General features: G+C 45.5%; 1 protein-coding gene across 1 annotated transcript in view; it reads right to left on the bottom strand.

Annotated features, from left to right (window-relative positions):
• Positions 1 to 280: 280 nt before the first annotated feature.
• Positions 281 to 26294, bottom strand: part of Brap (BRCA1 associated protein) — a 30806-nt gene continuing 4792 nt past the window's right edge. The window contains exons 4-12 of the mRNA XM_051161568.1: positions 25755 to 25944; positions 16645 to 16758; positions 13370 to 13518; positions 10245 to 10320; positions 9720 to 9858; positions 9115 to 9224; positions 7671 to 7760; positions 2857 to 2960; positions 281 to 862 (exon numbers count right to left, since the gene is read on the bottom strand). Coding sequence (XP_051017525.1) covers positions 499 to 862; positions 2857 to 2960; positions 7671 to 7760; positions 9115 to 9224; positions 9720 to 9858; positions 10245 to 10320; positions 13370 to 13518; positions 16645 to 16758; positions 25755 to 25944 — 1336 coding nt within the window. The 3' untranslated portion in view covers positions 281 to 498. The remainder of the gene's footprint in view (positions 863 to 2856; positions 2961 to 7670; positions 7761 to 9114; positions 9225 to 9719; positions 9859 to 10244; positions 10321 to 13369; positions 13519 to 16644; positions 16759 to 25754; positions 25945 to 26294) is intronic.

Genomic DNA, 26294 nt, shown 5'->3' on the forward strand with positions numbered 1-26294 from the left:
GTGTACAACCTAGTCTCTTCACTGTGACCTGCCACCAGCTCTTCAGCTCCATGGGGCAAGAAAGGGATGGCAGGAGAGATGAAGGCTCTGCAGTAGGCAGCAGGCTCCTGTCCTGAGGGCAGCTGCAGCAGTTGGGAGGCACTGTGCTTAGAAGATAGGTGCGGCTGCCTCAGAGGTCACATTGTGTCACTGACCTACCCCAGAACTCAACGGCAAGTGCTCCAACTGAATAAAGACAACGGAAAACGCACAAGCCTGGGGTCTACCCAGCTGAAAGGCAGAACGGCCATGAGTTGTCTGAGGTCTGAGACTTACTCTTGGGGAATGCTGCCAACACCACCTCTCTTTCAGTCTCCTCACATCACACGCAACAAATGAAGGAGCCACATGACCACAGTTCATCCTCAGGCGTACTTATTAGGGCCCACCCTCCCGCTCAGCAAAGGTCCCGGCACACCCTGCGGTGCCCCGGAAGTCCCAGGGAGAAGTCTCAGAAGTTCACTTGCCCCTCTTGCTGCGGCCCTTCCTGGACTGCAGCTTCCCACCAGCACCTGAGGAGGGTGGGTTGGGGGCTGAGGCCATGGCGATGTTAATCTGCCCCTCCTGGATCTCCTGCCTTGTCTGCGCAGGCAGGTGGCTGATCTGCTGCTGTGTCTCCAAGTAGAACATGACGTCACGCAGCTGCTCCTGGATCTCGGTGATCTGTAGGTCCTTCTGGTCGCAGGTCTCCTTCAGCAGCTTCTCCTCCTCCTTCAACTTGTTCTGCAGCAGCAGCTGGTTGGCGCGCAGACACTTGTTCAGCTCCTGTTCCTCCTGCAGCTCCGTGCTGAGCTTGGCCACTCTGGTGTTCAGCTGAGTACACCTTGAGCAAAACAGGGAGACAGAGCTGGCTTTACCTGCTCTATGTCCCTTTCTGCTCCAGGACCTCAGAAGCAGCAGCTCTAACAGAGACACGGCCATGACGAGGAAGCCACCAGGGAAGAGTGGCACTCAAAGAGATAGTGCTCAAGGAGGGAAAGGGGTCAAGAGTCGGGGTACTCTGTCCTCAGTGCTCACTCCTAAGTAGAGAATTATAAATCAAGACACCACAGGAGGTACCGTTTTGTTTTGGTTTAGTTTTTTAAGACAGGGTTTCTCTGTGTAGCCTTGACTGTCCTGGACTCACTTTGTAGACCAGGCTGGCCTCGAACTCACAGCGATCCGCTTGCCTCTGCCTCCCAAGTGCTTGGATCAAAGGCATGCGTCACCATTGCCTGGCTTAGGTACCGTCTTTTTATGTATCAGAATGCCAAAGAAGCCAGTTATGGTGGCTCCAGCCCGTAATCTTAGAATTCAGAAAGCTAAGGCATGAGCAATGTTTGAATTCAGGGCCAGTATAGGCTACAACATGAGACTGTATCCCAAAAGACCAAACCAAAGCTTGGTTTTGTGGTATATACATCTTTAATCCCAGCACTAGGGAGACAGAGGCAGGTGGATCTCTGTAAGTTCAAGGCCAGCTTGGTCTACATAGTGAGTTCAGGCCAGCCAGTGTTTCAAAAATAAAACAACTAGTTCTCACCTCTGGCCTCCACAGGCTCACCTTTGAATACACACACACACACACAGACACATTTTATATTACACAATTGTCCACGACTAAAAATAAACATTAGGCCAGGTGTGGTGGCACATGCAGCACTTGGGAGGCAGAGGCAGCAGATCTCTGTGAGTTCCAGGCCAGCCTGGTCTACAAAGTGAATCCAGACAGCCAAGGCTACACAAAGAAACCGTGTCTCGGAAAAAAAAAAAAAAATTAGGCCAGGCATGGTGGCACAAGCCTTTATATATCAGCAGAAGTAGGTGGCTCTCTGTGAGTTGGAGGCCAGCCTGGTCTACATAATAATACTCTGTCTCAAAACAAAGTAATCAACAACATACACTAGAAACTCAATTGATAGTGGAAGAAAATGGATGCAGGGATCACAGGAGACTTTTAGAACTCTTTGAGACTTTCCTGTAAATCTATTTTCAAGAGAAACAACACTAAGGACCAAACACTAAGGACTCACTTTGTAGACCAGACTGGCGTCAAACTCACAGCAATCTATTTGCCTCTGCCTTCCAAGTGCTGGGATTAAAGGCGTGCGCCACCATGCCCGGCAGCTTTATCTATTAACAATCTTGTTACATCTATACTATATATAACTGAAGCCAGGGAGGGAACTTTACCCTCTTCAGAGTTTGGGAAAAACTCAGGCCCTTGTGCATGCTGGAAAATGCTCTGCCACTGAATCATAGGCTGGCAATGGCCACCAGTGACACCCACTGTCCGTACTGTAGCAGAGCAAGTGCTCTTGTCATTCTGCTCATGGGCTCCACACTCAGCACCATTAGCTGTTAGGTCCTGCCAAGGGGGAGCTGTGACATCGGCTTAAACAAAATGTCTTTCCTCACTGCCAGCTCTCAGCCAAGATGGCTCAGAAACTGCAAGCAGAAATGAAAGCCATCTGCATACGGCTCGCAGGAGAGTTCAGTGTTCCACCTGGCACCCATCTCAAGTGGAACACCAATTAATTGCACCTTTTTTGTTTTTTACATTTGTCTCCTGTGTCTGTACACGTGTGGCAAGGTACAGGTGTCGAGGTCTGAGGACCATGTGTGGGAGGGAGTCAGTTCTTTCTTTTTACCATCTGAGTCCTGGGATCACACACAGGCTGAGGGCTTGGCAGCTAAGCCATCTTGCTCACCCCAACTGCACAAATGAGAAGTCACTGTAACTTTGCAACCATAAGGAAAGTACATGCTGAAAATGGGATGTTCCCAAGGAAGCGAGGTGCTTCTGTGGAATGGCTGCTAAGAAGTGACGATACCTACTTCCTTTCCACAGACTGCTTCTCCTTCAGGAGGTCACTGAGCCTGAGCTCCAGGCTGTCACACTTCTCAATAGTCTCTTTAAACTTGGTCTTCATGTTGTTAATCTGCAAGTGCAAATGGAGGTCAGGCAGAACCATAGGTTTTGGGACTGCCCCCGCCCCAATGTCTCTATACCAGGACAAACTAGACAAGTCCACCTGAACCACTTGAAAGGAATTGTGACAGCAACAAAAATTGTGAGACCCTGAGAGAAAGACTTCCTTCTAGGATAAAAAAGGCCCAGAAGCTACCGGGTACCCAGCGAAACTGCCAATGGGCATGAAGAGCTAATGAAGAGCAAGGGCAGTACCTCCTACCTCCAATCCCAGCACTCAGGAGCTACAAGAGGAGAATTGCCAAGAGGGCTCAGGGGTATACAGTGAGTCTCAGGCCATCCTGGGCTATATAGGGAGATCCTGTCTCAGTAAACTAAAAAATGTAAAAACAAAAGAAACCCAGACTGGTCTCCCCCGATTTCCTGATGTGTCATGAAGATGAAAGAATCGCATGCTTGTCTTGGGTCAATCTCTAAGTCATGTATCTATAGAAAAAATTCATATTTCAGAGATTTAGGAAGAACCTAAGTTTTGAACGATATGCTGTCAGGCAACAGCAGTCCTACCAAGAGCCCGCCGGAGTAGAAGAGCTAGGGACATTGGGAGCACACCCATGTAAAGAGCTATAGAACTAAAACAAGACAAAAAACAAAAAAACTCAGCCGACGGGTGGTGGTGGTGCACGCCTTTAATCCCAGCACTACAGAGGCAGAGGCAGGTAGATCTCTGTGAGTTCGAGGCCAGCCTGGTCTACAGAGCGAGTTCTAGGACAGCCAGGGCTACACAGAGAAACCATGTGTTGAAAACCAACCAACCAACCAACCAACCAACCAACCAAACAAAAGAGCTGCAGAACTGGGAACTGCCTCAATCCCAAATCTTACAAGCTGGGAGCAAATGAGAGGAGCAGGGGAGGTGAGAGGCCTGGTTGCTACGCACTAGCATCCAAGAGTCCAGGAGCCTTTATATTCACTCCTCTCAGTCAATGAGCATCTGAGGAAACAGACTCAGAGAAAGACAAGGCAATGACCCAAGGTCTCTAGCTCAGGATGAGGGAGCCTGTCCACGACCAAGCTTGGCCAAAGTCAAGCTCTAAACCACCATGAAGCTGAAGGCCAAAGCTTTATGTCCTCTGGTTGGGGCACATCTAACACTATGGTCACACTCTAGCCTTTATTTCTTGCCTTGTTTTATCTATCTTTCCTTCTCTCTCTCTTTCTGTCTGTCTGTCCATCCTATCTCTCCCTCTCCCCGCCCCACCCCCTCTATGTCTTTCAAGACAGGGTTTCTATCTATCTATGTATCTGGCCTCAAACTCATAGAAATCTGCTTGCCTCTGCTTCCCAAGTGTTCAGATTAATGTCTTATGCTACCACTGCCAGGCAGAAATTATATTTTTTTAAAAAGAAAGAAAACCTAGGGCCCTCTCATGGCTCTGGGTGCCTGCCCCTAATTCCATGAAGGCTGTACTAAGCCACATTTCCTTAAGTGTACAAGTGCTTGGCCTATCACTGCCTTCAGTCTCACTATCCCCATGAATGTGCTATGAGGCCCACAACTGAGACCTGCCCATGTCTCTCTGCATGCTTTACTTCTTGGAGCACAAATGGACAGCATACCAGTCACAAAAGGACACTGCAGGACAAAAGGCTTACATCAGCCATGAACTTAACGTTGGGAGCTCCCTTCCCTGGCCCTGGTTTGCTTTTGCTGGCATGTCTTAGGGAATGTGACTAATCCTGAGGAATCTTACGAGGCAGAGAGGGTCCTGAGCTGAGCTCACAAAGGTCTGTGTGAAACAATTTGGGTGGTCAAGCTGGTAGAGCCACAGAAAACCATTAGTGAGTCTGCAGTGGCACACCACTCTGGGCATCTATAATGTGAGTGATAGCACCCCTGTTCTGCTCCTGAGCACCTGCACGGGCTTTCTTCCCTGGGCAATTCAGGATGTAAAGTCAAGTGTTCTCTAGGGTCTTTGTACTGGCACTTCCACTGACTGGAAAGTTCTGAGAAGAATTTCATTGATGACTTTTTTTTAAAAAGATTTTATTTATTTATTTTATGTATATGAGTGCTCTATCTGCATGGACACCTATCCACCAAAAGAAGGCTTTAGAAGATATAGATGGTTGTGAGCCACCATGTGGTTGCTGGGAATTTAACTCAGGACCTCTGGAAGAACAGATGGTGCTCTTAACCGCTGAGCCATCTCTCCAGCCCCTCATCGATGACTTTTAACTAATGATCATTTCACTACAAATGCTTATTTTCATTGGGTGGTGGTTATAAGCTATTATTGGTCTTATAGATAGGGAAAACTAGGCTGAACTCAGAGATGTCTCTCTTTTCCTTTATCTTTCATCTGTAGGTAAGGAGATAGAAGCTGAAAAGAAAGAAAGGGGGATATAGAAATATAGAGGGAAAATAGAACAAAAGATAGATGACTGAACCTACTCCTTAACTCAAGCCCTTAATGTTACTCACAAAGAAGGTTATCTCTAAGTCACTGGTATAGAATTTTGTATTACTGATGCAAATCATGGTCATGTCAAATACTAGTCTGACTTAGCACAAGAATATATATATAAAAGAGTATATACTAAGTCTAATAGATAGATATGATTCTATAGATATATAAGGTAAGACAGTTGTGGTCTTTAAAAGCCTCAGAGACAAACAGAAGATGGCATTTAAAGATGCTTTTATTAATCTAAAGAGTCTTTGACAACAAAACAAGTTAATGTCTGACAACACTCAGCTGACCTCAAAGAAGATGATGAGCATCAAAGAACCTCCTTATGGAGTTGGTTTCAAATGTGGCAAACCAGCCACTGCGCAAAATGTCCTCGTTTCTGTCACAGACAGAATTCTGCCTAAAAATGGGCAAATTAGATGCAGGCAGAGTGGACAGCTGAACTCTGCCAAGACAGGGTAAGCAAGTCCTCAATGGTTCCTGCCCAGAGAATAAGTCTGGCAGAGACGCTGGGCTAGAAGACTGAAGATGAGGCTCCAACGTTATAGACAGTGTTGCGTGACTGTTCAGACAGTAAACTGTCTCAGTCATTTTTCTCATTTTGGAAGCTGCCAACCCGCACTACCGGTTCACTCAGGTATTTAAGTTTTATTCCTTCTCAAGTCTATGAGGAGGCTGAAGACCAGATAGTTTAGTTTACAATCAAGTTTAGTTAGTTAGGGGATAAGATCTTTTTAGATCAAGATAAAGGAGTTAAATCCAGGATAGCCAAGACTACACAGAGAAACCCTATCTCGAAAAACAGAAACAAACAAACAAAACAAAAGGATTTAAGTTAATAGAGATAAGATATGATAGATACTGAATTTCATTCAGAAATAAATGTATATGTTAAAAAATTTAAAAAGAAATAAAATAAAATACAAAAAATGGTAAAAAAAAAATCATTTCAAAGCCCATTGCTACTGTGGCTAGGGAGGTGGGAATTAAATCACTAGTGGGATCATTTACAAAATTAAGACTTCGAAGCCGGGTGTGGTGGCGCACGCCTTTAATCCCAGCACTCGGGAGGCAGAGGCAGGCGGATCACTGTGAGTTCGAGGCCAGCCTGGTCTACAAAGTGAGTCCAGGATGGCCAAGGCTACACAGAGAAACCCTGTCTCGAAAAACCAAAAAAAAAAAAAAAAAAAATTAAGACTTCGTTTACTGCTAAGGGAAGCGGCTGCTGGAGCTGCACCCACATGCGTTCAAACTGTCTTCTCTAGAACTCTCAGGGTTCCCTGAACATCCTACAAACTAAGGAAATCAAGCACACAGAGCTCAGGCCTTCTGCACAGGTTTCTGAAAAGTCACATCATTTTCTGTGTTTTGAGATTAAAAAAATCCAAACCAAACCAACAAAAAAGTTATTTTGAGGGCAGGAAAGATGGTTCATTGCTTAAGAGCAGTGTCTCCCCTTGCAGGGAGGGGACCTTGGCTTAGTTCCCAGCACCCATTGTAGCTCACAACCACCTAAAACTCCAGTTCCTGGGGAGCTCATGCCCTCTTCTGGCTTCCACAGGTAGTGAACACTTGGACAATCAGTCAAACACTCATACATGTAAACAAAATCTTCAAATAATAAAAATTTAAAAACAAACAGGCTATGTGACCTGAAACTTCTGGGACTAAACAATCCTCCTGCCTCTGGCTCCTGAGTACACAGAGCTACAGGCACAGGCACCATGCATGACACATTTAAGGGATCACTTAGTTAAACTGTGATAACTGCAGCCCTGAACCAGTAATTCTCAGGGTGACCACAGAAGCTCCACCATTTCTGCCTCATTTATTCCTGTCAGTTCACAAAGCTGCAGGCACACACCCAGCTCCTAAGGTTCCCAAGCTGACATGCCAGAGGCTGACCCACGCTGCAAAACCTTCCATACTTGCATAAATTCTGAGTGTTGCCAGGAGAACCCTTGACTGAGGACACTGAGAGGAAGCAGGAGGCTAGGCAGCCACTGGAGTACTGCCTGCCTGTTTTACCTTCTGACTGGGATTGTACAAAGAGCTAGATCTGACAGGTGAAAGACAAATACCCTTACCATTCAACTATCAAAACCCTTTAAGTTTTAGAGACAAAACAGCTCTTTCCCCATCATCACGCAATCAAGGGAAAATCCTCACAGTCCCTCCCCCTGCACTTTGCCCTCTCCCGTCTGTCAGCAGCCCTGCTTTGGCACTTCAGTCACTAAGTCACTTACCTCCTCTGCTGTGTCCTTCTCTATGCGAACAATCTTGTTTTCCCAGTATATGCGCTGCGATTCCAGCTGGCTTGTTAGCAAGTAAGAATACTAGAAACAGAACAAGCACCCAGATGAGAGCCACCACCAATTCTGAAATCCAGTAACACTGACCTCATGACAGCCAACAGAACCACTTCCAGATTCCAGGTCCCCATGGGCATAGTGGTGCTCACATACAACAAAACCAAAATGAAATTAGAAAACAAACAAACAAACAAACAAACAAACAAACGAAAAGAGCTGCTGAGCTATGATGGTGCATGCCTTTAATCCTAACACTGCAGAGAGCCTGGTCTATCTATCTAGTTCCAGGCCAGACAGGGCTACATAGACAGGTCTTATTTCAAGAAACAGAGAAAGCATCTTTAATCTCAGCACCTGGGAGGCAGAGGCAGGTGGATCTCTGAGTTTGAGGCCAGCCTGGTCTACAAATCGAGTCCAGGACAGCCAGCACTACAAGAGAAACCGTCTCAAAAAAAAAAAAAAAAAAAAAAGGGGAGGGGGGGTTAAAGGGATGGCTCAGTGATTAAGAGTACCTGCTCTTCCAAAGGACCCGGGTTCAATTCCCAGTACCCATATGGCAGCTCACAACTGTCTGTAACTCTAAGATCTGACACCCTCACACCAATGCACATAAAAAAAAAAAAAAAAAAAAAGACGTTGTCTTCAAATCAAACCAAACCAAGCCCACATAAACAATGCGACATTACCAGCCAAACAAACAACACTACATGACTGCTCTGCACAGATAACAGTCTGTGGTGGACAGACTTCACCACTCAGAAGAAAAATCTGAGTGTGCCAAGTGTGTTGTTTCTTCAAACATATAAACTCAGAATTGCCTTTACATGAATGAGCCCAACTCAGAAACCATGTACGTTAAACACACAGCTACGCATAAAAGGCTATAGGGAAGAAAAGAGGCTGCAAGGTCCACTCTGACCCCGCCTATTCCACATCCAGCTTCTGTAGAGACAGTGATGGGAAAACACTGCCTTCCTGCTTTATGCTGCTGTGGAAGATGACCTGAACTGCCGTAACTAGTGACCACAAACTCAAGACAATCAGGAACAACACACTGAAAACAGTAAGATGAAAACATCACCAACAAACAAGGACACCACAGAATGGCTTAAACTTGCAAAAGAAAAAACATTTTAGAAATTCTTCACAGCAGCGACAAGACTTAAAAAAAAAGTTTTTCACTCGGCAGATGACAATATTAAGGTCAAAGCTGCCAGGCTTTGTAGCCTGGTCTACAAAGCAAGTTCCATGACAGCCAAGGCTACACAGAGAAACTGTCTCAGAAAAAAACCAACAAACAAACAAAGAAAAAATGCCCAAACAAAATGAAAGAAGATAGCAAGAGTAATTGTTAAGTGACAGCTAGCAGCCATCTTACCTCTAACTGTAAGGCATCGATCTTCTCTTCCTGGCAGGTGTCGCCCTCACACTCGTATTGAACAATCTTTCCATCTGTCTTGCTTGCAACTAGTCGATGGACATAGTTATCTAAAGAAAGGAGGAGGCAGCCAGAGGTGGCTTCTTAAGAATGAGAAGTTCTCTATGCCCCTCACCCCCAAGACAGGGTTTCTCTGTGTAGCCCTGGCTGTTCAGGAACTCACTCCGTAGACCAGGCTAGCCTTGAACTCAGAGATCTGCCTGCCTCTGCCTCCTGATTGTTGGGATTAAAAGGTGTATGTCACCAAAACCTGGCCAGTTCTCCATGCTTTTAACTCTGAAACGTTTTCTTGTTTTTATAAATCTAAATGATGTAGAATTTTTCTTTAAAAAAGGGTTAAATCACTTGAATTTGGGGGAGGGGGTGGGATAAGAACAGACATGTAAACCGTCTCTCTAACTCTCCATTTGGGTCATCCTTAACCTGGCACCTTTGAGGGCAACCATGCAATCTGAGATTGTCGTAGCCGTTTAAGAGGATGCCACTGTAAACTGTGAGGAGTTTCAGTGGGATCCTAACCAGAAAACAGCTGTGCACTCACTCACCTCCAGCATAGTCCCAGACCCGATGGTTGGTGAGCTGCATGGCATATGTGTGTTGGGTCTCCTCAAAGTGCTTGTAAGCATGTCGACTTACATACCGTCCACATCCTATGTGGCCGCATATTAAACAAATCCAGAGGTTCTGCCAAGAGAGGAGAGCTGAATTGGTGATGGGGGAAGGGAGGTACATGACTGGCCCACATGGTGGCTTGGAACGAAGACTTAGGAGCTGCTTCTGAATAAGAAGGCTCTAAAGCCCAACTTTCCAGGGTCCTTACTGGTCTACCACTTCCCCTCCCTGGCTTCTGCAGAGTCCTAAGTACAGACTCACAAGTGATTGGTAGGCACCTCAGTCTTTTAAGAGAATAAAATAAAATAAAAGCATGAAGAATCTGTGCATTCCACACCTGACGATAGACCCCCCCCCGAAAAAGAATTAGTTTCACAAGAAATCTAAGCTGCACCACGCAGAAGAAAATCCCAGGCGAATAAAGCTGCTCTTGATCCCTCCTCACCAGCATTACTTACTTCCTGGACACCACATTCAAAACACTTGTTTTCTTCCACTGGCTCTGGTGTTTGACAGTATCGGCAAACAGGACACCTGTCCGGGACATTGAAGGTAAGGCCAAGATTATACACAGGCAGGAACCTGCACTATAAACCCACCCCTCTCTATGCTTTCTCTTTGTCTTTCTTTTCTAAAGGTTATTTACTTGAATGAGACAGGATCTCACTCCACAGTCCTGGCCAGCCTGAACTCACTATGGATACCAGGTTGATATCAAACTCATAGAGAACAGCTTGCCTCTGATCCCAAGTGCTGAGACTCAAGATGTGAGCTACCACACCCAGCCAATTATTTTTGTTGCTTTTTTGAGACAAGTCTCACTATGTAGTCCTGGCTGACCTGGAACTTGCTCTATAGACCAGGCCAGCCTCAAAAATAAAAGATCTGAGGGCCAGGTGTGGTGGTGCACGCCTTTAATCCCAGCACTTGGGAGGCAGAGGCAGGTGGATTGCTGTGAGTTCAAGGCCAGCTTGGTCTATAAAGCAAGTCCAGGACAACAGTTAAGGCTACAGAGAGACCCTGTCTCAAAAAAGCAAAAAAAAAAAAAAAAAAAAAAAAAAAAAAAAAAAAGCCTGACTCTGTTTCCTGAACGCTGGGATTAAATGCATTTGCAACCATATTCTGCTCCTAGCCAATTTTTCATTTTTAGTTTTTGTTTTTTTTTTGAGACAGGGTTCCTCTGTGTAGCCTTGGTTGTCCTGTACTTGCTTTGTTGACCAGGCTGGCACTGAACTCACAGAGATCCACCTGCCTCTGCCTCCCTGAGTGTGGGGATTAAAGGTGTGCACTACCACACCTGGCTTCAGGCAATGTTTTATAAAGGTTTATTTTTATTTGTATGTGTGTGCCCACCAAGGCCAGAAGAGTGTGTCAGCTGAAGTTACAAGTGGCTGTGAATAGTTGGTTCTGGGAACTTAACTTGGGTCTTCCCCAAGAGTAGCCAGTGCACTAACTGCTGAGCCACTCTCCAGACATACACAGGACACTTCCTCCCCGACAGGTAGTCCAGTTTGAAGATGACTTTTAACTCCTGATCCTCTGCCTCCACCTCCTATGTGTTAGTATTATAGGTGTGTGCCAGCATGCCCAACTGGGGTAACCCTTCCCTATCACATGCAAGAGGAACTAATATTCAATACTGGTCATCAATATATTTTGTTTAATGGATCAATATGACAGAAAGTGGGATACAGTTGTAGGTGACTGAACTCCCACCAAGAAAGCAAGCTCAAGATGTAATAAGCATCCATTTATTCTTTGGCCAGGTCATGAAGAGAAAGGAAAATGTGCAAGCAGGCAGGTCCATCTGACTTTCTTTAGTACTGAGGAAGATGGGCAGGTGCAGTGTGTGGTTGAGTGTATTCTATGCACCACGTGACGCAGTGCCTGCCAAGGCCAGAAGAGACCATTGGATTCCCCAGATAAGGAGTTACAGCTGGTTGTGAGCTCTTCAACATGGATGCTGGGAACCAAACCTGGGTCTCTGCAGGAGCAGGAAGTATTCTTAACTGCTGAGCATCCTGCTTGCTTTTGAAATGGGTTTCATGTAGAGTAGGCTAGCTTCAAACTTTCTATGTATTCAAGGATGACCTTGAATTTCAGGTTCTCCGGTCTGCAATTCCCTAGTACAGGGATGCACTATGTCTGGCTTAGCAAGTGCTAGGAATGGAGCCCAGGGCTTTCTGAGTAGGCATGCCAGCTACTATGCCAGGAAAGAATTCACCAACGGAACTACAGCTCTAGACTTGAGAGCTCAGTTCAAGTAAAACAACAGACAGACATGGGCTGAGAGTTAATGGTAGAACTGTACTTAGAAAGGAGAGAGGAGAGGAAAAGAGAGGGAGAGAAAACAAAGAGAGGGAAGAAAAGGAAGAGGAAGGGAGAAGGAAGGGGGAGAGAAGGAGAAAGAATTTGGGAAGTAGTGCTTGAAATGGCTGCTGGTGTAGGCGGAGCAGCTGCACAGGGAGACAGTGGTCCTTCTGCATGTGTGCTGGCTGTGGCAGACACTGGACAGGAAAACAAACTGATACTGAGTTCTGACACTGACTAGGTCATATACCAGAATCTAGGGGAAATATTCAAAACCAAAGTTTTGTAGCACACAGTAAGTGCATTTTGACACTCCACAGCATCTATGAAAGCATCAAGTGTATTGAATGACGGAAGCTCCTGCCAAAATCCAGCTGCTCTGTCTACCTGGCATTGAAGGCATGACCACAACGCTTGGATTCAACCTTTTTGTGGGGTGGGATCACTTTGTAGCCCAGACTTAAACTCCTGACTTTGCAAACTCCAACCCAAATTATGGAATTACAGGTGTGGTCACTTCAGTGGGCTTTTGAATCAGCCTAATTATTTATTGTGTGTAAAGGTCAAAAGGCAGTTCCATGGAACTGGAGGTCTCTCTCCATCCACCATGTAAAACCAAGTGCTTTTTCCAAGAAGTCATTTTGCTAGGCCTAAGCTTTAACAATTTCTTCTATTTTTACTTTTTGTTGTTGTTGTTTATTTTTTGAGACAGGGTTTCTTTGTGTAGGCATGACTAGCCAGGAACTCTGTCCAGGCTAGCCTCTGCTTCCTGAGTGCTAGGCTCTGAGTCCTGGAATTAAAAGCCTGAACCCCACCATCCAGCCCAATTTTACTTCTGTGTGTGTCTTCACATGTATGCAGGTGCCCACAGAGGTTAAAAAAAGGGTTTTAAAAAGCCTTGGTATTTGAAGAACAATGTGGACTGGAAGGATGGCCCAGTGGTTAGGAGCCTTTACTGCTCTTGCACAAGAAGGACCTGGGCTCCATTCCCAGCACCCATATGGCAGCTCAGAACCACCCATTTACTCCAGTCCCAGGGGACCTGACACCCTCTGGCATCCTGGAGCACCTGCACGCATGTGGTACATGTAAACTCAGGCATGCGCGAGCACACACACATAAAACATCAATGGCAGTTTCCACAAGACCTGAGAGGAACATTGAGGTCTCTTCACTATTGAGATGCCAGCTTTGCAGAGTTAAAGACTAGCAGTGTTTGTTGACAGTCATTTTGAATTCTGGGAAAAGGTCATAAAGGGCCCCTTGCACTCACGTGGTGTCATCCCACCGCTGCAGACACTGGCTGTGGAAGCTGTGGTTGCACAGCGTTGTGAGGATGCCATTCACAGACTCATCCATTCGCTCCAGACACACAGTGCACTTGGGGAGCTCCGTCAGGTCCATCACAGGGAGGCTGGCGCCCTATAGGAAAAATCTGGTTAAGCCCCACCCTTCATCCTCTGCCGTCGTCTTCTTTAAACAAGAGAGTTCCTGATGCTCTTTTGGTTCATTTTGGAGACGGAGTTTCACCCTAGACCAGGCTCACCTGGAACTCGTAGCAATCTACTTGACTCAGCTTTGCAAAGAGATTGGAGGTGTGAGCCATGTCTGGCTTCTGCTGATTTTTCTTTTATTTTTATTTATTTTATTTATTTATTTATTTATTTATTTTTGGTTTTTCGAGACAGGGTTTCTCTGCGTAGCCTTGGCCATCATGGACTTGCTTTGTAGACCAGGCTGGCCTCGAACTCACAGCGATCCGCCTGCCTCTGCCTCCCGAGTGCAGGGATTAAAGGCGTGCGCCACCACGCCCGGCTCTTTTATTTTTAAAGAGATTTAATTTTTAAAAAAGATTTAGGGCTGGAGAGATGGCTCAGAGGTTAGGAGCACTGACTGCTCTTCCAAAGGTCATGAGTTCAAATCCCAGCCACCACATGTTGGCTCACAACCATCTATAATGAGAGATGTATAAATAATAAATAGATCTTAAAAAAAAAAAAAGATTTATTTATTTTATGTATGTGAGTACACTGTCTTCATGCACAGCAGAAGAGGGCATCGGATTGTATTATAGATGGTTGCTAGCCACCATGTCGTTGCTGGGAATTGAACTCAGGACCTCTGGAAGAACAGCAAGTGTTCTTAGCTGCTGAGCCATCTCTATAGCCTTGAGATTGATTGATTCAACTTTCATATGTACTGGTATTTTGCCTCCCAGCATGTCTGGGTACCACGTATGTGCAGTGACCATGAAGGCCAGAAGAGGGCAGTATCTCCTCTGGAATTGGAGTTAACAAAGGGCTGTGAGCCATCTGGAAACTAAACCCAGGTTGTCCACAAGAGCACCCAGAGCTCTTGACTGCTGATCCATCTCTACAGCACCCTACCACACTTTTATTTATTTATTTATTTACATTTAAAAATTTTTAAAAATTTTTTTGGTTTTTTGAGACAGAGTTTCTTTATGAAGCCTTGGCTGTCCTGGAATCACTTTGTAGACCAGGTTGGCCTCGAACTTGCATAGATCTGCCTGCCTCTACCTCCCAAGTGTTGGGATTAAAGGCGTGTACCACCACACCTGGTCCCTACCCCTTTTTTTTTGTTGTTGTTTGTTTGTTTGTTTGTTTGTTTTTGGTTTTTCGAGACAGGGTTTCTCTCTGTAGCCTTGGCTGTCCTGGAGTCACTTTGTAGACCAGGCTGGCCTTGAACTCACAGCGATCCACCAGCCTCTGCCTCCCGAGTGCTGGGATTAAAGGCGTGTACCACCATGCCCGGCTCCCTACCCCTTTTTTTAAGTCTTGATTTTTTGTTTGTTTTGGAGGTAGAGCTCAGGCAAGCCTCAAACTTTTGAAATAGTAAAAAAAAATTTAAAAACATTTACTTATTATTTATACAGTATTCTGCCCACATGTGTGCCTGCCTTCCAAAAGAAGGAACTGGATCTCACTACAGAAGGTCATGAGCCACCAGGTGGTTGCTTGGAATTGAACTCAGGACCTTTGGAAGAGCAGATGGTGCTCTTATCTTCTGAGCCATCTCTCCAGTCCCCTTTTTAATTCTTTTCTTTTTTGTTTGCTTGTTTTTCGAGATAGGGTTTCTTTGTGTAGCCTTAGCTGACCTGGATTTGCTTTGTAGACCAGGCTGGCCTCAAACTCATAGCAATCCACCTGCCTCTGCCTCCCAAGTGCTGGGATTAAAAGGTGTGCACCACCACCACTTGGCACATAAAAATGTAATTTGAAAAGATTTAAAGTAGATCCAAGAGCTGGCCACAGTGATGTCGGCCTGGAATTTGAGAGACTAGGGGCTGGAGAGATGGCTTAGCAGTTAAGAGTGCTTAATCTGCTTTATCCGCTGAGTCTGTGAAGCTTGGCTGTTCTCAACCAGATACTGGACTTGAACACATAGAGATCTACCTTCCTCTGCCTCAAGTGCTAGGATTAAAGGCATTAGAGAGCCAGATTCTTAGGTCTGCTTGAAAAAGAAGGAACCATTACAGCCTCACAGAGGCTCTCTGGCCTGAAGAGCTGAAGCAGCTATTCCCTATAATCAACCAAGTGAGCCAGTATTTGAGGCCAGGCCCTGGGGAGTTGTCCTGCTGCAGATGAGAGCCAGAGCAAGCGCACAGCAAGACTGGACCTCAAGAGGCAGAGGCAGGAGGATCTCTGTGAGTTTGAGGCCCCTCTAGTATACATAGTGAGTTCTAGGATAGCCAGGGCTACACATGAAGACCCTGTCCCCCCAAAAAAAAACAAAACCAAAAGGCTTTAATCCTGGCACTGGGAGGTAGAAGTAGGTGGATTTCTATGAGTTCAAGGGTAGCCTAGTCTACACATCAGGTTTCTGGACAGCCCTGGTGACATAGAAAAACCCTAAAACAAAAAGCTAGGAAGAAGATTTGTGTGAATAGTTTGGGAAAAAAAAAATGCTTCTTTATGCTCCAAACAGTGCTCCATTGTTCTGGGGTAGCGTCAACAGTGCAGATTTCCTCTTACTTTGATATGGGGGCAGGGTCTTGTTATATAGCCTAGGCTGACCTCCACCTCACCAGTCCATAGCCTCTGCCTCTTGAGTGCTGGGGTCACATGCATATGCCACCACATCTATTTTCTACATTTTAAAAACAAGATTTAATGTTTCCATGTTTTTTTTAAAAAAGCAGGACCTTGCAATGTAGCACAGGTTAGCTTTAGACTTGCCATGCTACCTATGAATCCATCCACTCTCAACCCCCCACCCCGCCCCAAGCCTAGGCGATAAGATTCTCCATTTTAAACTCTGGCTTTTCGTACATTCACACCACCATCCATCATGCACCAAACACCACCATCCAATCTGCCAACATTCTATCAGCCCAAAAGAACCTCTATACCGTCAGCTGGCCCACCACATTCCACTTTCCTCTGAGATCCCAGAACCTGTCCTTTGTCTCTACTCTCAATCTCCACGGTAAGGCCTATTTTTGGATGTTTCCGCAAGCATCTTCACATTCAATTCTATACCAAGCAGCAACATTGCTCATCAGACTTAAGATGTCTTCACACTCACATCTTCAGATTTCAGCACTTCCGCCCTTTCCACATAGACCAGCTGGCAAACGTCATCTTCAATTGAGTTGAACTGGCGGCCGTTGCATGCCATGTAGAAACTATCCGCATCAGCCTGCGTGCACCAAAGGGGAGAGGCAAAAAACAAAGGCTGGTCAGGGAAGACGCCTTCCCAATCTCTCATCCCACACATTGAGTCAACAGAGAAGGCGAGCATAGGAGCAGCATTCCCTGGAGCTCTGCAGCACAGGGTCAGGCTGCTTACAAGACACAAGGCACTGCAGTGTGCTTAACAGCTGTGTACTGCTAACAGTCAACCCAGCACCGCCAACATGCTCCTGGGGGGTTCTTTCCCAGCTAGTCATTAAAATTCTGGAGCTAAATCGTAACTAATCATAGTCACAATTTTTTTTTTTTCGAGACAGGGTTTCTCTGTGTATCCCTGGCTATGCTGGAACTCTCTCTGTAGATCAGGCTGGCCTCAAACTCAGAATTCGCCTACCTCTGCCTCCAAGAGCTGGGAATAAAGGTGTGTGACACCATGCCTGGCAGCCAGTCAGAATTCTCTCTCTTCTCTCCCTCTCTCTCTCTTTTTTTTCTCAAGACAGGGCTTCTTTATGTTATCTTAGCTTTCCTGGACTCGATTTGTAGACCAGGCTGGCCTCGAACTCACAGTAATCTGCCTGCCTCTGCCTCCCAAGTGGTGGGATTAAAGGTGTGTGCCACCACGCCTGGCCAGAATTCTCTTAAAAAAAAAAAAAGCAGAGCACTGTGGTACACGCCTTTAATCCCAGAACTCTGGGAGGCAGAGGCAGGCTCAAAACCATCTGTAATAAAATATGATTCTCTCTTCTGGTGTGCATGAAAACAGAGAATTCATATACATTAAATAAATCTTTAAAAAACAAGGGCCGGGCACGGTGGTGCATGACTTTAATCCCAGCACTCAGGAGGCAGAGGCAGGCAGATTGCTGTGAGTTTGAGGCCAGCCTGATCTACAAAGAGAGTCCAGATCAACCAAGGCTACACAGAGAAACCCTGTCTTGAAAAAACAAACAAACAAACAAACCAACAAAACAAAAACAAGCAAACAAAAAAGGCCAGGCTTCGTGTCACACGCCTTTATTCTCTGCACTAGGGAGGCAGAAGCAGATGAATTCCTATCTCGAAAATCAAATCAAATCAAAACCAAACCAAACAAAAAACTAGCATCTGTGTTAAACAGAATAAGAACCAGTATGAATGAAACCCAGCTCCTCTTCAGTAACCTGAGTAAGCACCCCACCAGGAAGGCCCAACACCACAAATCAGGACCAATGCGTCCAAGACAGGGGCTGGAGAAATGGCTCAGGTGTTAAGAGCACTGGCTGCTCTCACAAAGTTCTAGGGTGCATTTCCCCACATGGCACTTCACAACCAACACTAAGCAGCCTGTAACCTATCAAGCTGCGCTCGCTCATGGTGGAGGCTGCATGAAATAGAGACAGTGAGAGTAAAGGCAAATCAAAGCCCAGCTCAGGCTTAGTGGAAAGCAACAAGGCAACTTTAGTGTTTAAACTTAGTTATTCATGGTAGCAAAAGGCTGAGGTGTAAAAGTATCTTTTATTCTCCTGACTCAATTGTCTGGGAGGCTCACTGCCTCCTTCTGCTAACCTAGGTCAAGTCCTGGAAGCTTCTAGCCTCCATACAATCTAACCTAGGCCTGGAATGTTTTCACCCTCTGAGACTTACTGCTTCATGAGTTCATCTTTAATTGTTCTTTCTGAGAGCTGGGCTGGCTGGTTCAACTCTGCTGTCTGGCTCAAACTCCCAGCTGACTTATTCAATCTGGCTTCTCTATCAGCCTGGAATTGCTCTGCTTGGCCTCAAACTAACTCAGCAGTCTGCTCTAGTCTACTGGCTTCCTCTTGTTTTCTGGCCTGTTCCTTCTTCACCTGAGTTCTCTCTCTGCAATCCTCTCTCTATTACTGTCCTGGTCAAACTGCCTCCTCTCTCTCTGAAAAACTGCCTTTTAAGTAGCCTCCCTTTCCTCTCTCTTCAGAGTTGGGCGTATCCTATTCTATCAGATCTTTTCTGATTCATCATCACCTTTTCTGGCACTCAATACACATCACTTTCAAACATGAGTGCTTTCTTCTACAAACTAACTTTACTTTCATTTGGGATTAAAGGCATGTATCACCATGCCTGGACTTAAGCTTTTATTTACCTGATACTTGCTCTATACCAGGCTGGCCTTGAACTCAGATCTGTTTGCCTCTGTCTCCTGGATTAAAGGCGCATTTGTATCCCAGCTGGATCACACAGATCTAGATCTTTGAATGTCATCTCTTGTCAGCATTAGCCTAAACACAGGAAGCTAGCTGCCTGTTTCAGCCCTACTAATGCAGATAGGCTGGGGGATGGGGGTAGCTTCCTCAGAAATAAAGCCATTGCACTGTTGACGTCCACCACCAGATTCACGGCTGTTCTACCAAAACATCCTACCTCTCTTTTTCAGCGTCTCAACCTCACAGCCACCACAAGTTTCTTGAAAATTTTCTAATTCCATTCTAGTGATGTAATCTCATAGATCTTTAATTTATTTTATGTGTAAGGGTGTTTTGCATGTGTGCCTGCACGCGTGTGCACATGTGTTTGTGTGTGTGTGTGTACCACATGCATGCAGTGCCTAAGGAGGCCAGAAGAGGGCAGCTGGTCCCCAGTAACTATAGTTACAGCTGCTTATAAGCTGCCATGTAGTTGATAGAGACTGAGCTCAGACTCCCACTTCACGAGTTGCCAGTGCTCTAAATTGCTGAGCCATCTCCCCGGCCCCACAGTTTGTGGAGTTTTGGCTATTTATGCTTTCTTCATATAAGCCAGTTAGCTGAGCTCTGAGAAGGACAATGAGTTCTGATCTTGTTTTACTGAAGAGGCAGTGCATTTTAAGTTCAGATGTGTAAAGCTGGCTGTGGAACAACTTTCTTTCATCTAAGAGACACTATTGGATAAGGAGGTAGATCCCTCAGGCTGAGAGATACTTACTGAGGGAGCAGCCAGGCTAGGGGGAGGCTTGGTACATGCACACTGTAGCATGCTCTCAAGTGTGCGACATGCGAGCATGTGTGTGTGCGCGCGCGCACACACACACACACACACACACACCAATGCAATGAAAAATGGTAACTATTCAGGTGCTAAAGAGATGGCTCCACAGTTAAGAAAACATACTGCTCTTCTATAGAGGATCTGAATTCATTCCCAGCACTGGAACCAGATGGTCTACAAGCAGCTGTAACTCTAGAAAACCCAATGCTTTCTTCTGGTCTTTGTAGGTATGGATGCACATGGCAAACACACACACACACACACACACACACACACACAAATTGAAAATCTATCTCTTGAAAAAAAAATGCCCAGCCTGGCGTGGTGGTGCATGCCTGTAATCCCAGCACTCAGGGAGGCAAAGGCAGGAGGATCTCTGTGAGTTTGAGGCCAGCCTGGTCTACAAAAGCCAGTCTAGGACAGCCGAGGCTATATAGGAAAACTGTCTCAAAAACAAAACATAACAAAAACAAAAACAAAATGTCATTTTGCTTTGTTGCTGCATGAGACAGGCACCACCACTGTACCATGGCTGGCCTTGACTGTGCAGCCTTTGCCTCTTGAGTGCTAAGACTGCCGGTGTGGTCTACCATACCAAGCAAAGTGGGTTTTTATTGCTATTGTTCTATGGGTTTATGTGGTCTAGGCTGGCCTCAAAGTCCTGATCCTTGTGACTCTGCCTCTCCCTTGTGGAGAGTACAGGCATGCACCACCATACCCAGTGAAAATATACCTCTTTCTGAAATGACACTGTCAACAGCAGAAATCTACAATGTCAACGCACTGGCAACCTCTTTACAATGTAGGTATTATAAATGCAGGCTGAGATGCACCACGGCTTTGATAGCAACCAGCTCTCCTCTGCTGCTTAAGCGGTGCCAGCATGCTCCCCAGGAGCTCACAGCAGCCTCCTGGCCCCTGCTCCATGACTGGAAGGTGGTGATAAAAATGCAGACATGTGGGAAGAGATGCAACAGCACTCAGTAGAGTGCCCTACTCAGGGGTTGGAGAAGTAGGAAGTACAACAAAGACAAGGATATTGCGGCCCATATCAAAAAGGAGTTGGACAAGAAATACAGCCCCACCTGGTACTGCATTGTGGGGCGGAACTTCAGTAGTTATGTGACACATGAACCCAAACACTCCATCTACTTCTACCTGGTTCAGGTGGCCATTCATCTGTTCAAGTCTGGTTAAAAGCATGGACTGTGCTAAACACCCAGTGATCCATCTAAAAACAAGGACTGCATCCTAACTTCCAATACCAGAGACTGAATCCTCAGCCTTGTTAAGGGAACACCTTGTTTGAATCTGTTGTTTTGTACAGGGCATCATCTCTATACGAGTTTGTGGTTATAAAATAATTAGTAAAACAGCTTACATTTGTATTTGTTTTCTAGTCCATACTTTTATACCCCATTTTTTTCTCCCTTAAGCCATTCCTTTAAAAATAAGTCTGTTGAGCTGGGCGGTGGCGGCACACACCTTTAATCCCCAGCACTCAGGAGTCAGAGGCAGGTGGATCACTGTGAGTTCAAGGTCAGCCTGGTCTACAAAGCAAGTCCAGGACAACCAAGGCTAACACAGAGAAACCCTGTCTCGAAAAACAAACAAACAAAAAATAAATAAATCTGCTGGAGATGTAAATAAATAAATAAATAAATAAGCAGACTGGATGGTCTGCTCTTCTAGAGGTCCTGAGTTCGATTCCCAGCAACCACAAGGTGGTTCATAACCATCTATAATGTGATTTAATGGCCTCTTCTGGCATGCAGGTGTACATGCCGATAGAGCATTTACATACATAAAATAAATAAATAAATCTTTAAAAGAAAAAATAAAGAAGCATGCTGGGCCAGATGTGATAGCGCATGCCTGTGATCCCTGCACTCAAGGAGGCAGAAGCTGGTGGATCTCTGTGAGGTTTTTTGAGACAGGGTTTCTCTGTATAAGAGCCCTGGCTGTCCTGAACTCAGATTATAGGCCAGGTTGGCCTTGAACTCGTGTCTGTCTCTGCCTCCAGAGTGATGGGATTAAAGGTGTGTGCCACCACACCCGGCTGTGTTTTTACTTTTAAGAAGACCAGAGTCCTAGGTGTCTTGAGTAAGTACAGCAGGGAGAAAGCCCACCGCACTGCTGAGTGGTTTCCTGTCCCACACATTTCTGTTTCCATATCCTGATGATCTACAGATTCCATCCTCAAAGACTGCATTTCCTGAAGGTCATACTATTGATTCCTGAGTACTCACAGACCTCCAATGAAAGCTAAGGAACAGGCGCTAGACAGGTGACACAGAGGGTAAAGACCCTTGCCACCAAGCCTGATAGCCTGGGTTTGACTCCTGAACCCCACATAGTAGGAGAGAACCGACTGCTGCCAACACACATATACATACATACACACACACAAAAAGTAAATAGAGACAGTTAGGGTCAACATAATTACAAAATATTCAGAAGACTTGCAAGTTCTCATGAAAAACTGCCCTGTCAGGAAAAGAGGGGCCAAGAACGTGGACAGCTGCCTGTATATGGCCTCAAGCAACAACTTTCACATGACACTTCAGATCTAACTTTGGGAAATGACTAGTTGGATCCCATTTGCACCTGTTCTGTGTATATCTGCAGAGCTCTGAGTATAAGAGGAGACAGTTGTCAATTTGACTTTACAAAGTGCCCCACCAGCCGGGCGTGGTGGCGCACGCCTGTAATCCCAGCACTCGGGAGGCAGAGGCAGGTGGATCGCTGTGAGTTCAAGGCCAGCCTGGTCTACAAAGTGAGTCCAGGATGGCCAAGGCTACACAGAGAAACCCTGTCTTGGAAAAAAACAAAAAACAAAAACAAAGTGCCCTACCACTGGGAATACTAAGAATGTGTTTCAAGAGCTACAAAGATGGCTCAGTGGTGAACAGCACTGTCTGTTCTTTCAGAGGACTCAGGTTTAGATCAAAAACACAGGACTCAAGGATCTCTGTTCTATAGGGTGAGTTCCAGGACAGTCAGGGAAACACAGAGGAATCTTGTCTCGATAAACCGAAAAACAAAAACAAAAACAAAACCCCAACCCAAAGGGCTCACAACCATTTCTGGCTCATGCTGCAGGAGGCCCTCTGCTGGCCTCCATGGACACTGCACACAAGCGGTGCACAGATATGCACGCAAGCAATTACCTACACATGTGAAATAAAAATGTTCTTCTTGTTACTTGAGACAGATTTCTCTACTTAGCGTGGCTGTCCTAGAACTAAGTAGACCAGGCTGTCCTCAAACTCAGAGATCTCTTCTGCATTTGCTTCCTGAGTGCTGGGATTAAAGGCATGTGGCACCACACCCCACAAAACAAATCATCACTGTCGCACCCTCCCCCACCCTGCCCCCCCATGGGGTGATAGCATAGTCTTGGCTGTCCTTGAACTGGATCTGTAGACCAGGCTAACCTCAAACTCACAGAAATCCGCCTACCTCTGCTCCTCAAGTGCTAAGATCAAAGGCATACACCACCACTGGCCGGCTCACAAAATAAATCCAAAAATCAAAAACACAAAAGCCAAGGTATAGCTAGGCGTGTTGGCACATACCTTTAGTCACAGCAATCCAGAGGCAGGTCTACAAAGCAAATCAAGGAGAGCCAAGGCCACACAGAGAAACCCTGTCTCGAAACAACACAATAACAACAACAACAACAACAACAACAACAACAAAAGCAAGGTATTCAACTCCTCTGTAGATCCAGATTCAGAGGTTGGCACAAAGACAGCAAATATACCTCATCCCTGACTGACAGGAGGTCTCCTGAGGTGCTTTGGAGACAGTGGGGCAGTGGTTCCCTAAGCTAGCTAGACTTGGTGGCATAGCGATAACAGCCGGGCATGGTGGCACAGGCCTTTAATCCCAGCACTGGGGAGGCAGAGGCAGGTGGATCTCTGTGAGTTCAAGGCCAGCCTGGTCTACAAAGCAAGTCCAGGACAGTCAGGGCTACACAGAGAAACCCTGTTTTGAAAAGTCAAAAAAAAAAAAAAAAAAAAAGAAAAGAAAAAAAGAAAGAAAGAAAAAAGAATAGCGATAACATCACAGGCCCGTGATAAGAGCTTTGTCCTCACACTTCTGCAAGCTAGCCACATGTCCCCTAGAGGCATGAGGATCCTGTATTCTCTGTTTCAAAGGTGAGAAAATTGGCTGCAGAGAGTGTTAGGTTAGTGATGTCAGTGACTAAAGTTGCACTGCTAGACATCATTAAGATGGAGGAGGCCACTTTTTTTTCTTTTTCTTTTTTTTGGCTTTTCGAGACAGGGTTTCTCTGTGTAGCTTTGGCTGTCCTGGAACTTACTCTATAGACAGGCTGGCCTCAAACTCACAGAGATCCACCTGCCTCTGCCTCCCTGAGTGCTAGGAGGCCACTTTTAACCCCTAGGAGTGGGACACAGGTGTTGGTAAAGGGACAGTCACTGGAAGTCACTAGTAACAGCAATACTTTATATGTCTACAACTGACCAACAGATACCACAGAGAAAAAGGCACAGAACAAAACTAGAAAATGTCTAAGAATGTACTAAGCCCACTTTGTGTAATGGAAGTTCTGGTTTATTTATAAACTCAGTTATGTTATTTAAGTATGTTTTTGTTTTAATTACAAGTGTGGGATTTTAGTTTGGGCTTTAGGTTGTCCACAGCTGATAACTGCCTCCTGTAGGGCATGGTCTTTTTGCCAGCTGTTAACAGCCTGCCCTGTGTGGCACAGAAAGGGATGTGGTTTAGGAGTCTGAGGGAGAAAAATAGGAGATCCCAGAAAGAGTGTGTGTGTGGCATATGAATTCCAGGACAGTCAGGGCTATACAGAGAATCCGTCTAAAACAAAACAAAACAAAACAAAAATTCAAGCCGCATGGTGGTGGTGCACACCTATCTCTGTGAGTTTGAGGCCAACCTGGCCTACACAGAGAAACCCTGTCTCAAAAAAACAAAACAACAGCAAACCCCAAAAAACCCCCACAAAACCACCACTAATAACAAAAACCAAGAAAACAAAGAAAAACTAACCCAGGAAAGTGGAGTTGGCTAGGCAGTAGAGTACAGAGGGTTCAGTTTCCAGCACCCACATGGGGCAGCCTGTAACCCCAGCTCCAGGGCACATGACAGACACACTTTTTTGGCCTCCATGGGCATTGCACTCAAAGAACACCTTGTAAACAGAGGATGAAAGAAGTGGGGACAATGACAAATAGCACAGTGACACCAACCACTGAAGTGCGCAGGCTTCTGCGTTACTGGACTAATTACCACTGGATAAACAAACACAGTGTTGGATTTAACACCCAATCTGTTGCATAGAAACCATGAGTCAGTTGTTGGGTGCAGGTGTGTCATCAAGCTACATGGGAGACTAAGGGATGAGATCACAAGTTCAATGCCTCCCAGAGCTAGAGAGTGAGACCAAGGGCAGCCTGGGCAACGTAGTGAGCCCTGTCACAAAGTACAAAAAGCTTTAAAAAAAAAAAAAAAAAAAAGGCTGGGGACGTAGTCAGTGGCAGAGCACTTACCTAGCATGTGTAAGGGGCTGGGACTAATCTCCAGAACCATGAAAATTAACAATAAATAAATAAACACATTAAAAACTTTTTTAAATTATGGGAGTACAGACAAGTAGAATAATGGATAATAGCTGTAATACTGATCAGGAGATGCCAGGTTCAACTTCTGGCTGGTTTGGTCATCTAAGGTTTTTTTTGCTGGGCGTGGTGGTGTATACCTTTAGTCCCAACACTTGGAAGGCAGACAGATCTCTTGTGAGTTCCTGGCCAGCCTGGTCTTCAAAGCAAGTACCAGGCCAGCCAGGACTAGATAGTGAAACCCTATTTTTTAAAAAAGCCACTGTAATTGTATTTCTAATAGTTATGGGCTACAACCACAGTTAACCACACCTAGGAGCCATATAACCGTATTTGAGGTATAAACCACACACAACGGGCATCACCGTTTCTGTAGCACGTCTGCAGCAGAGGCGTTTAGCATCTTAACCTTTACCTGTGCACTGAACTTGATCAGTACCATATACTGATTCGGAGTAGAGTCTCTGATGATTTTCATTTGTTCAATTACATCATTGAATGGGGCAACAAACTTCATGAGGTCGTGACTGGTCATGGTGGCAGGGACAGTGAGGACACACAGCATGGCGCTGCGCCGTACATCTTCTTTTAAGGAGGTCATCTTACTAAGAGGAAGACAATGAGACCATCTTGAAGAGTTTGAAGAGCACTAACCAAATAACTGTTGTTTGAGAAGATATGAAAAATAAAATAGCTAGTATTTCACAAATCAACTTAAACAGCCTGAGCATTTACTTGAAAGCACACACTGACTCCACTGTCCACAGTGCCCCTTAAGGCAAGCTCTACAAGGTCCATACTGCACCCCACCAGAGTTTCCAATATTTAAAAAATATTTCATTAGTTCTTTTAGAATTTCACACAACGTATTTTGATTGTATTCACCCTATCCAGCTCCTCTCCAGAAATTTCAATTTTGACTTAAAAGTTGTTAATCTACACAGACCAGACTCAG

The sequence above is a fragment of the Acomys russatus genome, chromosome 19, assembly GCF_903995435.1.
Source record: "Acomys russatus chromosome 19, mAcoRus1.1, whole genome shotgun sequence".
Lineage (NCBI taxonomy): Eukaryota > Metazoa > Chordata > Mammalia > Rodentia > Muridae > Acomys > Acomys russatus.